The 12,981-nt window shown below is 41.7% G+C and overlaps 1 protein-coding gene across 1 annotated transcript; it reads left to right on the top strand.

Annotated features, from left to right (window-relative positions):
* The first annotated feature begins 1,199 nt into the window (after positions 1-1,199).
* On the top strand, positions 1,200-12,461 carry hsdl2 (hydroxysteroid dehydrogenase like 2). Its single transcript, XM_085278818.1, has 10 exons — positions 1,200-1,353; positions 2,670-2,833; positions 2,941-3,039; positions 3,147-3,261; positions 7,047-7,150; positions 7,231-7,329; positions 7,406-7,672; positions 11,760-11,909; positions 12,017-12,145; positions 12,232-12,461. Exons 1-10 carry the CDS (start codon positions 1,337-1,339, stop codon positions 12,345-12,347), a joined length of 1,260 nt encoding a protein of 419 aa, XP_085134944.1. The 5' UTR covers positions 1,200-1,336; the 3' UTR covers positions 12,348-12,461.
* The last annotated feature ends 520 nt before the right edge of the window (positions 12,462-12,981 follow it).

The following is a 12,981-nucleotide window of genomic DNA, read 5'->3' on the forward strand; positions in this document are numbered from 1 at the left end:
TGAGATGACAATAAAGTTTACTTTGACTTCAGCAGCAAGCAGGCGCACCGAGGGCTCTCGCGCTCACTTTTCACATACAGAATTTGGAAAAAACATCGGTGCAAATTATAAGTCTGTATCATGATCTCTGGTGTTTTCGTGTTCGTTGGTTTGTTTTTTATTTTGTTTTATTTTCCGAGTTGGTTATTAGACGCTGCTCCAGCCAGCCAGAGAATCCCCCGCCGCCCCGCCCTCTCCTCCCTGTGCCGCAAGCAGTATAGGCGCACCTCGCAAACGGAGGGTGCCCTTACTCCCAGCAAATGGGCGATAGAAAACCCATCGGTGCCTGCGCCATTCCCACTATGCGCTGGCTGATGTCGGGGCAGCATGAGTAGCCTACGAGCAAGTTTTTTGTTTTTGTTTTTTGCCGATGCCCGTGATGCCGCCCCCACCACGATGCCGCCCGTGTCGCCCGTATCAGAAACCGCTACTGTTCAGCTGCATGGAATACTTTTGGTAAATTTCATGTTTTTTAGGGTGTTGACTCAAAAAATGATCTTCAGTTGCCTCCATGACATACAGTTTTCTTTTGTTTTCTTTTTGTTTTTTTGCAAAACATGAGGAGTTGACATTATAAAAAGCACAACAGCAATGACAAAAATCAATATTTGATTTTCAATACTATGCATAATTTTTCTGAGATTCCTTACCTTTCCCTATGAACAAAACAAACCTGTTGGGGATCATCTGAGCTCCTCACATCGCCAAACCTACGATACCCTCCCACTCCTACTGACCCCCCTCAATTTATTTCATTTTCTAGAAATATTACATTAATGTAAGAAATAATTATTGGTTATGGTTTTTTGACTCAAGTATACGATACCAAATTTCAGTTTTAAAAGGGACATTGCACGCTTAATTAAACTAAAAACGTGAGTTCTGCTAGCAAACCTGACGAGATGGAATTAAAAAATATATATTTTTGAATGTTTCAGTGAGAGGAAAATCTAAGAAACAGTCAAAAAAAAAAGGTTTTTGGTTGCATACATGTGTTAGTGTCGGGTTTACCTTAGACTGCCACCGTTGGGATTTTGTACTATATATGAAAACAATTGAACTGAACAAAATGCAGTATTTTACACAAGTGAATGAATTTTGAGCAAACTCTAAGCAATTAAAAAAATTATAGTCCGATTGATGCATCTCGTCGGTATGCGGACCGGAAGTTATGTCTGACTTCCGGCTGGGGCGTGGGGCGCTTGAATTGGGTGAAAGGTGAAGAAGACGACCCGCAGCTAATTTGTGCACAAACTGTGATCGCTTCCTCTACATTTCAACTCACCTGAGCCCCACCATGCTCCAGAACACAGGGTGAGTGCCTTCTCCTGCACGCAGAAGTCCATTCAAAAGTTCGCTGTGTAAAGTCCGCGGTTCGCCCGAAGTGTCGTCACGGAATGCTACGCAGCCCTGGAACAAGCGGAGGTTTTAAATTAATAAAATGGTTCGATTTGAGGGTTTTAACGCAGCCGAATTAATGATGAAGAGTTCCGTTGTGTAAATCTGCTATAATTTGTTCTTCTTCTCTTGTCGTCTGTCTTTTTGAGCAAGGCATTATGAAGTCCAAGATTATTGTATTGGATCTGGTGGCAACTGCTTATTCACAATGAGATTCTGCCCTTGCATGCAAACAGGCTGTTTCTGTTCAGAAACTTGTGTGGTCTGCATTTATTAACCACCTGATTTAGAGTTCAGAGCAGAGAAAAGCTGTAGAACTGTAGTGTATGTAAACAGTTTTAAACTGGTACCTCACGGGAGAGGAACTGAGCTGGTGGCATTGCTTTAAATTACAGGATCTTATCTGCAGCGTCTGGTCACTGGTGATCAGTCTGAATTCAGCTTAAACATTTAATTAGCTGCATCGGCATCCACTCGACAATCCCAAGGAATCAACCCACTAACGAGTGGCCATTTTAATATAAATAAACGTTTTCGACCATAGTGGAGCCGAACTAACTGTTATAACTGTGTCTTTCATAAATAATTAGCAATTTGGCTGTACTCTGTCTGCCCTTTGACCTTTGAGTTGTAGCGTTCAAAGCGTCAGATGTAGGAGTTTGTAGCAGCAGCAGCAGCTACCGTGTAACTACCTCTGTCTGTTAGCTCCCGGGCTAATTAAACGCTCCCTCCTTTATTTGTTTTTTAGCAGGAAAAGTTTGCCTGAAGCTCGTTTTTGGACTGAGACTTATTCAGATGATTTTTTTGTTCGAACAGCCGCTGAACGCTAGTGTAGTTAAGCTAACCTTACAGGAAGTGAATTTTCAAAATAAAACAATGTTGCTGTGTAGGTTTTACTATTAAAAACCAACAGAAACTTGCATATTTGGAATTGACAAACAATTCAGAGTCCTGTGTGTGTCAAATATATACATTTTATTAATTTAATCTCAAATATGGCCCGTACAAACCACCACCTGCCAACTCAATGAAATTTCTTTAGATTTTTTTTAAAGAAATTAACGCATTCCTTTGTTTCCTATTTTAAGAATATTAAACATTTAATTAACTTAAAACAAGAAATAAAAAATGTAGGGCGGATTATTTAGGTTCTTTTAATTTTCTTCTGTCTTATTTTCATTGAGGGGAGAAGGGAGGTGTTGGCATATAGGTTAACTTTCTTCCTGCTGCAGGAAGCTAGCTGGCTGCACGCTCTTCATCACTGGAGCGAGTCGAGGAATCGGGAAGGCCATAGCTCTGAAAGCTGCCAGAGATGGTGCCAACATCGTGATTGCTGCCAAAACTGCTGAGCCCCACCCCAAACTCCCCGGGACCATCTACACCGCAGCACAGGAGGGTGAGCGCTGACAGGTCAATAAGGTAACGAGCAACCTTTGTCTCTGAACTTACATTTTGTGTGTGTGTGTGTGTGTGTGTGTGTGTGTGCGCGCGCGCATGTTGCAGTGGAGGCAGCGGGCGGAAAGGCATTGCCATGCGTGGTGGACATTCGTGATGAGCAGCAGATCGGAGATGCTGTTCAGAAAGCCGTTGACGCATTTGGAGGTAAAGACACTTTTTCAAAATCACCTTTAATCAGAACAGGAAGTAAATTCTATCCTGGCAACACACCACCTTATCAGTGACATCATCAGTTCTTGTCTGATTGGCAGGCATCGACATCTTGGTGAACAATGCAAGTGCCATCAGTCTGACAGGAACTCTGGAGACGCATATGAAAAAGGTCGACCTGATGCTGGGAATCAACCTGAGAGGAACTTACCTGACGTATGAGCACATACCTGCGTTTGTTTTTTTTAAACAGGAAGTGAGCTAAGACGCTTAAAGCTACAGCAACTCATCCATCACACGCAGACACGATTGGTAGTTCCAGGTCTGTGACAGGTGAGAACAGGTAGAGCAGGTAACCAGCTTGTCTCCTGTAAACTGTGAGTTCACATACAGGAAGTATGTTTACAGTGAGGAGTTACAGGTGACTGTTTGAGTGCCAGAAAGGCTGATCAGGGTTAATCATTCAGCTCTGAGTTGATAAAAGAAAGCTGCCATCACTGATTCACCATGACAACGGGCAAATAAAGAGCAGAGTCTGCATTTGTAATCCAGTGGATCAAAAAAAGATGTTTCCATGTGACCTGATGATGATGTGAGCACAACAGCATAGTTACATTTCTTGTAGCTTTAAACCAAAACGGTGTGACTCCCAAACACACACTACACCTCATGAGAACACGTACCACCAAAGTAAACATAAAGGTCGTCAAACGGTTTCACCAACAAAGTTTTGAAACTGACGGAGTGACACAACTCTCCGGTGGTGTTTTTGTCCTGCAACCTGTTGTTTGCCAAGTATATTTGTAAACCCCTGCCCCGTGAGCTGAGCTGAAGTGCACTAAATATCAAAGAAACAAGTTTCAGTGCTTTTAGCGGGAATAAAGTAGCCACATGTTTTTATCAGCTCATAGCAGAGGAAGAAGACCACACTTTAGGAGACGAGCTGACACCGTCTCATCAGGCTGTTCAGAAACCTGAGTGAGTGGAGCGCATCGTGGAAATGCTGCTGGTGTCCTTTAATTTCCACCAGCAGGTTGTTAAACGTTGCACTGCTGTAATAACTGATTTGCATGATTTATAGAAATTGTTCAGATCATGAAAGATTAACTTATCAAAGTGAGTTCAGTGTTCACTTGAGTTCAGTTTACATTAGTAATGTGTGTTTCACCCTTTAGGATAATTGACGAATGGAAGGAATTTTTCTTCACTTATAGAAATCGTAGACATGGAGCAGGGAAAGGTTTCACTGGATCACTGAAATAAGACATCTGTTGCTATTTCTTTAAATTTTCTGGGGGGTGATCTGGCTCACCGTGGACACACCGACTCTGAAACTGAACGCGATGGTCCTGAAGGAGTCCCCGGTGACAAGGAACCTGGACAAAATTGTTCAAAATCAGTATTATGTGTACTGCAGTTACAAAATACATTATTCAAATTCCAAAATACTTTTGTGATGTCAGATATAAATCACAAAACATGAATCTTACATAAAACCTTTTGTAATTATAAGGATAATTACAAAATGTATATTAGATAATATCTAAAACAGTTGTGTTTTGTTTTAACTTTAACATATCATAATTTGATTGGTAGCAACTTTTACAACTACAGTGAGCCAATCACTCATAATTCCTAAACATGTCAATCAGGTAGGAATGAAGTGAGACATTAATAGAAATAAAGAGTTGTGTGTTGACATGTAGCCCTTTCCTTGCTTAAATCATTAATATTTTTGAAAAATTAATCTGTGATAAGACAGCTTATCAAGATAGAACCATGTAACTAGAGATGAACCAAACTGTTCAGTTTTATCTAACTCTGTTTTAATAAAGGCTGTGACCCCTGCTATAGAGTCTGACAGCTGCAGGGATTATATACAAATATTCAACTATCCCAGAATTAAACCAGGTCTAAATAAAAAGGAGTGAGTATCACTACAAAGGTTAACTCAGTGGTGCTAATGCTACAGTTTGATATCAGCAAACACCGAGCGCATACATTGATGTGACACCACAGCCATGCTATCATGCAAACACTGATAACAGCATAAATCGAATTAAATCGGGGCTTGATGAGAGCTTCTGAGTATCACTAGAAATATTATAAAGAGTCGTCTCTGTACCACAGTTTGCTTTCAGTAAACACCGACAGCATTCACTGTTAGCATAGCACATCCATGTTAGCAGTGTATAACTGGATGGATTAGCATATTAGCACAGATATCAATAAAGGACTACCGTATTAAATAGTTTTACTAACCGCAGGCAGACGGACAGGCGCTCTGCAGGTGGGATTGAGCGCCTGTAGTTGGTGTCTAGGCGGGCGATGCTGGGACCGACGAGGGAAAGCAGGTCCTCAAACTGGCCGAGTGAATGACGGTGATAGCGCTGGAATCGGCCGTCATCCAGGCGCAGCTCCTGGAGCAAGTGGTGAAACTCACCAAACTGCTCATGCCTCTGGAGGACCTGATGGACCCAGGTACGGCGAGGACGTCTTTTACGCTGCTACTCTGCTCTCCACAGTACATAGAGAAGGGAGACTCTCTCTTCAAGCGCTAGCTCGATAGCTGCCATCTTGCAAAAATACCGGTCTGGCACAACTCCCTCCCACATTCCTCCCACATTTCCGGTTCACGCGCGTCAAAATATCATATTTTGACGCGCGATGGATTTTTCTTGGACACGCGTCAAATTAGGGGCGTTTGGGGCGTTTTATTCGCGTCCATTGCGTTCGGTGTGAACACACTGTTAGTATTGGAGTTGAGGAGATGGACGGTTTGCATTTTGTGAGTCAAGTTAAGGAGGAGTTAAGGAGCCACGTGTCCTCAGAGTTTCATGAGACTGGAAAAACCAGAACTCGATACGTGCTGAAAACCTTCCAGTGCTGCCAGTACTCCTTATCAGGCTGAGCAGGTTACACCTTTGCCCCGTGACGAATTCAGAGGCCTTGGTTTGAGTTGGGCTCAAGCTATTTGCTGTGTTTGTGTGTTTACGCCTGCGTGCTCTCTTGTCTAGCCTGTCAAAATACAGGCTGAAGAGCCCAAATAAAAAAAGAGTGGCTGCGTATAGGACTCAGATAAAAACAGATACTTTGGTGACTTCGAGAGTCAAACTAAATAATTTTAGACTCTGTTGAACATTTAAAATTTTGCCCTGCAGCATTTAATGACTGCATCATATTTGAACTTGGAACGGTGTCTAAACAGCTCATAGTGCAAAAACTATTTAAACTGCATTTAGTCCAGTTTTAGATTAAGTCATTTCAGATCAGGGTGAGCTGATGGATGATGGTCAGTGATCAGTGACAACTCGATTTTTAGCCATTTATTCTGTACACATCATTATTTCAGGCCAAACTTTCTCATATCCATCAGTGAAAAGTTGGCTGTGAGGCCACGATGGACAGTTGGTATGAGTACAGGTGTAAAAGGAAACTCAGGGCAGATGTTATGAGTTAATCTTGCTGCTCAGCTGATATTCGCCCACATCTGTTCACAGTAAAGAGAACTCATGCATCGCTGTGAACATGTAAACGTGTCTTCATCCTGGGAGTTGGGAATAAACTCGTGGTGTGGGCTGATGAGCGCTTTGTGTGTTTTGGGTTTCAGAGGGTGAACGTGTCGCCCTGTCAGCTGCGTGTCACTTCCTCCTGCCTCCCCTCAGTATCACTCATGAAAGTGACTTTAACATTTAAACTTAAAGTCATTTGTGTAAGGTTGACAGTCCTGTGAGGGGGAAAAAAGAAAGAAAGATGCTCCTCCTTTTAAACTGATACTGTGTGAGATCTGTGTTGTGGGGCAAAGCATGACAACACCAGCAGAGGGCAGTATGAACTGGAGCAGAGTGTAGCGTATTCATGTAATCAGATACAGCTTTGTCTTTCAATGATTAGAAAACAAGACACTTAGGAAAACACTTGTGTTACTGGAACAGGTTTTCAAATACATGTGGACAGTAACATGTATGTGGTCACACGTGTTTGATGGGTCTGTGTTTCAGGTCTAAGCTGGTCATCCCTCACCTGCTGAAGAGTCGGAATCCTCACATCCTGAACCTGTCGCCGCCTCTCAACCTGAACCCCGTCTGGTTCAAGAACCACACCGGTAACTATAGCAACTATCTGGCCCTGTGTCCCATCATGCATCTGTACAACCTTTACATGTCTGATTTGTTTTTTTTAAAGCCTACACAATGGCGAAGTATGGCATGTCCATGTGCGTACTGGGAATGGCTGAAGAGTTCAGAGGTCAAATTGCCGTCAACGCCCTCTGGCCGAGGACGGGTGAGCAGCTGTTAGCATGCTAACAATGCTAACACTTATTCTGTAATATTAACCCTGCTCTGTGTTGTTGCCATAGCGATTCAGACAGCAGCCATGGACATGCTGGGGGGAGAGGGTGTCAGTAAACAGTGTCGGAAAGCTGACATCATAGCGGACGCTGCCTACGCCATCCTGTCCCGTCCGAAAGATTACACGGGTCACTTCCTGGTGGATGAGGAGTTCCTCAGAGAGCAGGGCGTCAAAGACTTCGACCAGTACGCTGTCCAGCCGGGTCACCCTCTGCTGCCAGACTTCTTCCTGGATGAGACTCCAGAGTCACTGGTGGAGAAGATGGAGCAGCACGGTACAAACAAACACACTGCTGCCTGCCAGGCACTGGCTGTGTCCCAATTAAGAGACCGCACGCTTGAAGTACGCGCACTACGCGTACTACGTACGGTGCGTACTATAAGTACGAGAAGTGCGGAAGTGAGAGGCTTGTGAAATGGGACGGTCTAGCCTTCGTTGCGCTGTTCAGGTTGCCTAGCTACCATGATACTAACCGCGAGAAACGTTTCATACAGCTTTGTTTGACAGAAATGAAGGAGAAAAATGTTTTCTTGGTCATTCATTTTTGTCATGACATCACTTTGATTAGTTGAGTATCTGAGGCTGAGACCACGGGACTGTAAAACATGATTGTTGGGCTTCATTTCTGTACTGAAGTCATTTCAAGATTAGTGAGTAAATAACAATTAGCTAATGTTGTTCATGAGACTAAAGTCATCTCACTTTGGTAATGTAAATATTAGAGATGTACCGATCCGATATTACGTATCGGTATCGGTCCGATACTGACCTAAATTACTGGATCGGATATCGGAGAGAAATAAAAAAATGTAATCCGATCCATTAAATATCAAAAAAGCACCTCACAAAACTTGCAACACGGCGTAACTCGGCTCATAACCGTAGCACGTCGGAGCAGTGTGTCACGTGATAGAGCGGCTGTGGCGTGCGAGATCTGTTGTCTGGTTCAGCATTTGGAGCCTCGCTACCAAACTGGCATTCATCTCCGAGGAAGTTATCCCAGAGAGAAGTAAAGCAAGTGTGTAAGTTCATCTCTGAATATTTGTAAAGCATTCCAGCGTTAAGCTTAACAACCGATATATGGAGCGACTGCCTCTCTCTCTCTCTCCCTCCGTCTCCTGCTGCTACTTCAATCGTGAAACTGATCAATGATCAGCTGATCGGCTTTTCTGTCGCGAGTCCGTCTCTCTTGTTTGTTTATCGCCCACTTCGCGCCAGAAAGAGGAAACCAGCGGCTGAACAACACCAGCACGTTTAACCTTGATAAGCTGTTGTTAGAATTTATTTAATATTTCTTTCTACACCAGGATCCTTTTCTACGTAGCTGACGCTGGTAACTGTGCAGGGGCGGATCTAGCAAAGTTTAGCCAGGGGGGCCGATAGGGCATGAACAGGGAAAAGGGGGCACAAAGACATACTTTTCTTTCTTATTCTCATTTAAAATGTTGAGCTTTTAATAAATAATTATCTGAATCTTACACCCAAAGTTTTAATCTGATGTAAAATGTATAGAAGTCCATTACTGTATATAGTAACGTTAAGTCTAATATACCCTAGTAAGCTATAGTACTTTTTCCATCTGTGCAGTCTGCAATTCTGTTGAAGAAAGATGTTGAATCTATTTAATTATTCTTGAAAAATAATTGATTTCTGTGCATTTTATTTCACACTTCATCAAATTAAAGTTTTTACGTCGATTAAGCATCATGAGGTGGAGGGTGGTTCCCTATTTATTTATTTTTTTTGCTGGGAGTTTGCAACCCTATTAATTAGGTTGCTTACTCTTTAAAATACCAGAATAGGGAGGATGGATGGAGTAGGTTTAAGTTTATTAGATTGATCAGTATTGAACTAGGAAATATTTTGGGTGCAGTGTAGTTTTTGCATACAGGTATAACAGAATAGCTTTAGTGTTGTTGTTTATTTAAACTTGAGTATGAACTTATACAAAATGCAGCAAGATATTAAAAAAACAGTTTTAATTAAAAAACACACTATATCGGATTCATATCGGTATCGGCCGATATCCAAATGTATGATATCGGTTTCGGACATAAAAAAGTGGTATCGTGCCATCTCTAGTAAATATAATATGGCCAATATTATATGTATTGTCAGATTATTATGATATATATAGATGGATAAATAGATATATATTTTACAGGATATATTACAGCAGTGAGCTTGAACTCTGTGTCAAAGATTCAAGTTGCAGTTATTTATATTTCCTGTCACATTAAATCTTCACTCAAAGACAAGTACCTTTGACAGTGCATATATAGATGTATCATATATAAGAGACAAATGTTGTTCCTTCAGTATGTTGGCATTACTAAATTTGGCTCATTGCTTATATATATTTATAAAAAGAAAATGTACAAGCTGTGATAACGGTTTCTGATAAAATGAAGAGTAGACTGATATATGAAATATTCCTTTATTGGGTGAGAAAATCAGACCCTGTCATAACTGCTTTAAGTCATACAGAATAGATATCAGAGCCTTAAACAGGCTGGCTTCTGCTAAATGGGTCAAACTGGGCAGAAAGTATACAAACACATAACATCCTTATAGAATATGATGTAACACTATAGATCAACTTACCTCAGAATATATAAAGCATATAAACAATTACAGCAATATGATGCAACAAACACAGCAGTGCTACTAATCCAAAATACTCAAAGCTTCATAGAACTGAAACAAACATTTATTTTTAGGTCCATTCTGCTGCTGATACATACTTTAGGTTTCTGAATATTAAACTTGTTGCTGCCTTTCATAGTGTGTAACTTGAAGGCCCTGAGTACTTTCTCCCACACTGAAAACACTGGAATGATAAAATTATTTGAACATTACCTAATAAGACTGATTCAGGACAGACAATTAGTTATGTTAAACTTTCCTAGCAGTCCTTCACAAACAGGGAACAGTCTATCTATTCTCTCCATCTGTCAGCTGCTGGCTCTTCCTCCTCCTCTTCCTCACACACTGCTGAGTTTGTCCTGGTGGATCATCAGGGGTGCAAAGCCTCACAGATGATGTGCAGCAGTGGGTCCCTCAGTCTGTCCTCACTCTGGACACTTGCAGTTGTCACACATGGAAATCAAATGTGTGATAAGCTGCAGGATTCAAACACAAGTGTGACTTATAAACACATGTTCATACTTTTATTACACAATCAGAGAGAGAGTGCAGGACAGACAGACAGGTGTCTCAGGTGTATACACTGCTGCAAACAGGAGGATTTAGTGTTTGTGTTATTACGAGTGCTAAACAAGAAGAGTTCCCAGATGGTGCAGTGGACACATGTGTGACTCCTGTGATTAAAGCATCTTTCTTTCAGCTTAACGAGTGAACCGTCAGCTCGTTCAAACACACGTTAAAGTCCGTTTGGCTCGACACCACCGAACAGAGGCAGCAATATAACATAGCTAACATTAACAGTGCAGTGAATCCTGCTTGTGCCGTGATATTCAGGACTGCAAACCGAGCAGCATCACTGACTTTCAGCCTGTTGTGTTTGTGGATATATGACTGACTTTAATTATCCATGAAATCATCACAATCTCTGTAAGATTAAGGTCGACTATTGTATTATTATATTTTAAAGGCTTTAAAAGCAAGTTAACGCTGAAAGTACAAACATCGCTAATGTCACATAACTTTGCCGACATGTGGCCAACAGTAATGTTTTAATGTTCTTCATTATTAAACTTTCGCATATAAATAAGTGACACAATATTCAGTACTTGCTTTTGTCAGTTCACTCTTCGGCCGCTCCCTTCTGCCGTATTTTGCGGCAAAATTATCCACACCCACCGCCGCGCTATGAATTGTGGGCTATATGGGACCACGAAGCGCGCACCGGACCACGCTTGATATTTGGGGAAATCGACAGCGCATTTGGAGTACGCATTTGAAGTAGACTTCGAATTGGGACAGCCGTCGTCGCGTGGCGGTAACGTAATCGCACTCAAAATGCGTACTTCAAGCGTGCGGTCTCTTAATTGGGACACAGCCACTGTAACGAATAGAACACCTGTCCTGTCTAAGAAATAGATCAATAAAGTAAAAAAAAGAATTATGAAGGGACTCCGTTAAATAGGAAAAACAAAGGAATTCAACAAATTCAAATCTAAATAAAATGCAGTGCAATAATTTGTGTTAGGAGAAATACTTTCAGTCACTGTGACATTATCAAGAATAAATGGGAACATTAAGTTTATTACCCTGGAGCTCTTTTAGCCAGTCACCTGGTGAAAAGACTAAAACTAAAAAAAATAAAGACGTTGGCTTTGACTTTGACATCCCAGCAGCCCCGGGGTCTTTACCATTTTTAACACCTTATTTTTTCCTAGGGGCAACCCCAGCCTTTAAACCACCATCCTCATCATCAGCCACGCCCACCTCTGGAGGCCCAGTGGAAACCACGTTTGATGCCATCAAAGGAGTCATTAATGAAGACGTTGTCAAGTCTACTCAGGGCATCTATCAGTTTGACCTGTCAGGTAACAAGGAATTAAAGGGGCAAGTCCAGTGGGCGTGTCTTTAACATTTATGTCCATATAAAGAGATTCAATGGGCGTGTCTTCAACACTTGTTTATGTTCATATAGGAGAGCACACTGGCGTTTGGTTTCTGGACTTGAAGACTGGCTCGGGCAGCGTGGGGCAGGGTGAGCCCCCCACCAAAGCTGACGTTGTCATGAAAATGGACTCCAGTGACTTCAGCAAGATGTTTTCAGGTAACCTGTCACCATGGCAATAAAAAAAAAAAAAAAAAAAAATGACTATAGGAAACATTAGTGAAGCTGCAGTTTTGTTATTTCAGGAAAACTGAAGCCCACGATGGCATTCATGTCAGGGAAGCTGAAGATCAAAGGAGACATGACGCTGGCGATCAAGTTGGAGAAACTCATGAATCGCATGAACAAGGCCAAACTGTGAAAATGAAACCCCACCCACATGTATACAGGCCCCACCCTCTTGCTCTTTGTTCCTGTACATGTTGCCTTAATAATAAAAACACATTAACACCTCAATAAAGCAACCTTAATAACATCCAGGCTGTGTCCAATACCTTCCTTCAGCTGAGTTCAGACAGCCAATCAGAAACCAATGTCCACTATAGGCTCCAGCAGTGACTCAGCCCCACGTTAAAATGCCCAGCTTTACAGCAGAAATAAACGTGTTTACAGCCTGATACAGAGACTGATTTGATCTATTCCCCTCGATAACAGCTGTTATGACAGCAGCAGGCAAGTACAGCCAGATATCAGACAGCAGTACTGCTGCAGCAGTACTGTTGCTGGAGTGCATGCAGGGGATTAACGCAGTACTGACTATTTTTAATAGTTCTGTGTCTTTCACATTTTGAAGTGAAATGTGTTTTCATATCAGTAGTTATAAACACTAACAGATTATCAGATTTTAATTGCAAAAAAATGAAAGAAATACAGATGGGTGTAAGTTGATGATTATTAATGGGCCAACTAGAAGTTTCCTTCAGAATTAATTGATGGATGTGTGTCTTTGGTTTGACCCTGTTTAATCCTGAATAAGGTCTTATGCGAATCTGTAA

Source organism: Mchenga conophoros, linkage group LG7, assembly GCF_057382185.1.
Source record: "Mchenga conophoros isolate Kocher_MC1m ecotype Shallow Benthic linkage group LG7, M_conophoros_male_GT1.1, whole genome shotgun sequence".
NCBI classification, from domain to species: Eukaryota; Metazoa; Chordata; class Actinopteri; order Cichliformes; family Cichlidae; genus Mchenga; species Mchenga conophoros.

What these genes read in the sequence shown, in the direction of transcription:
- hsdl2 (XM_085278818.1), top strand. An exon ending in CTACACCGCAGCACAGGAGG is followed by an intron (nt 2,834 to 2,940) that starts GTGAGCGCTGAC and finishes CGCATGTTGCAG; the next exon opens with TGGAGGCAGCGGGCGGAAAG. An exon ending in CTTCAGCAAGATGTTTTCAG is followed by an intron (nt 12,146 to 12,231) that starts GTAACCTGTCAC and finishes TTGTTATTTCAG; the next exon opens with GAAAACTGAAGCCCACGATG.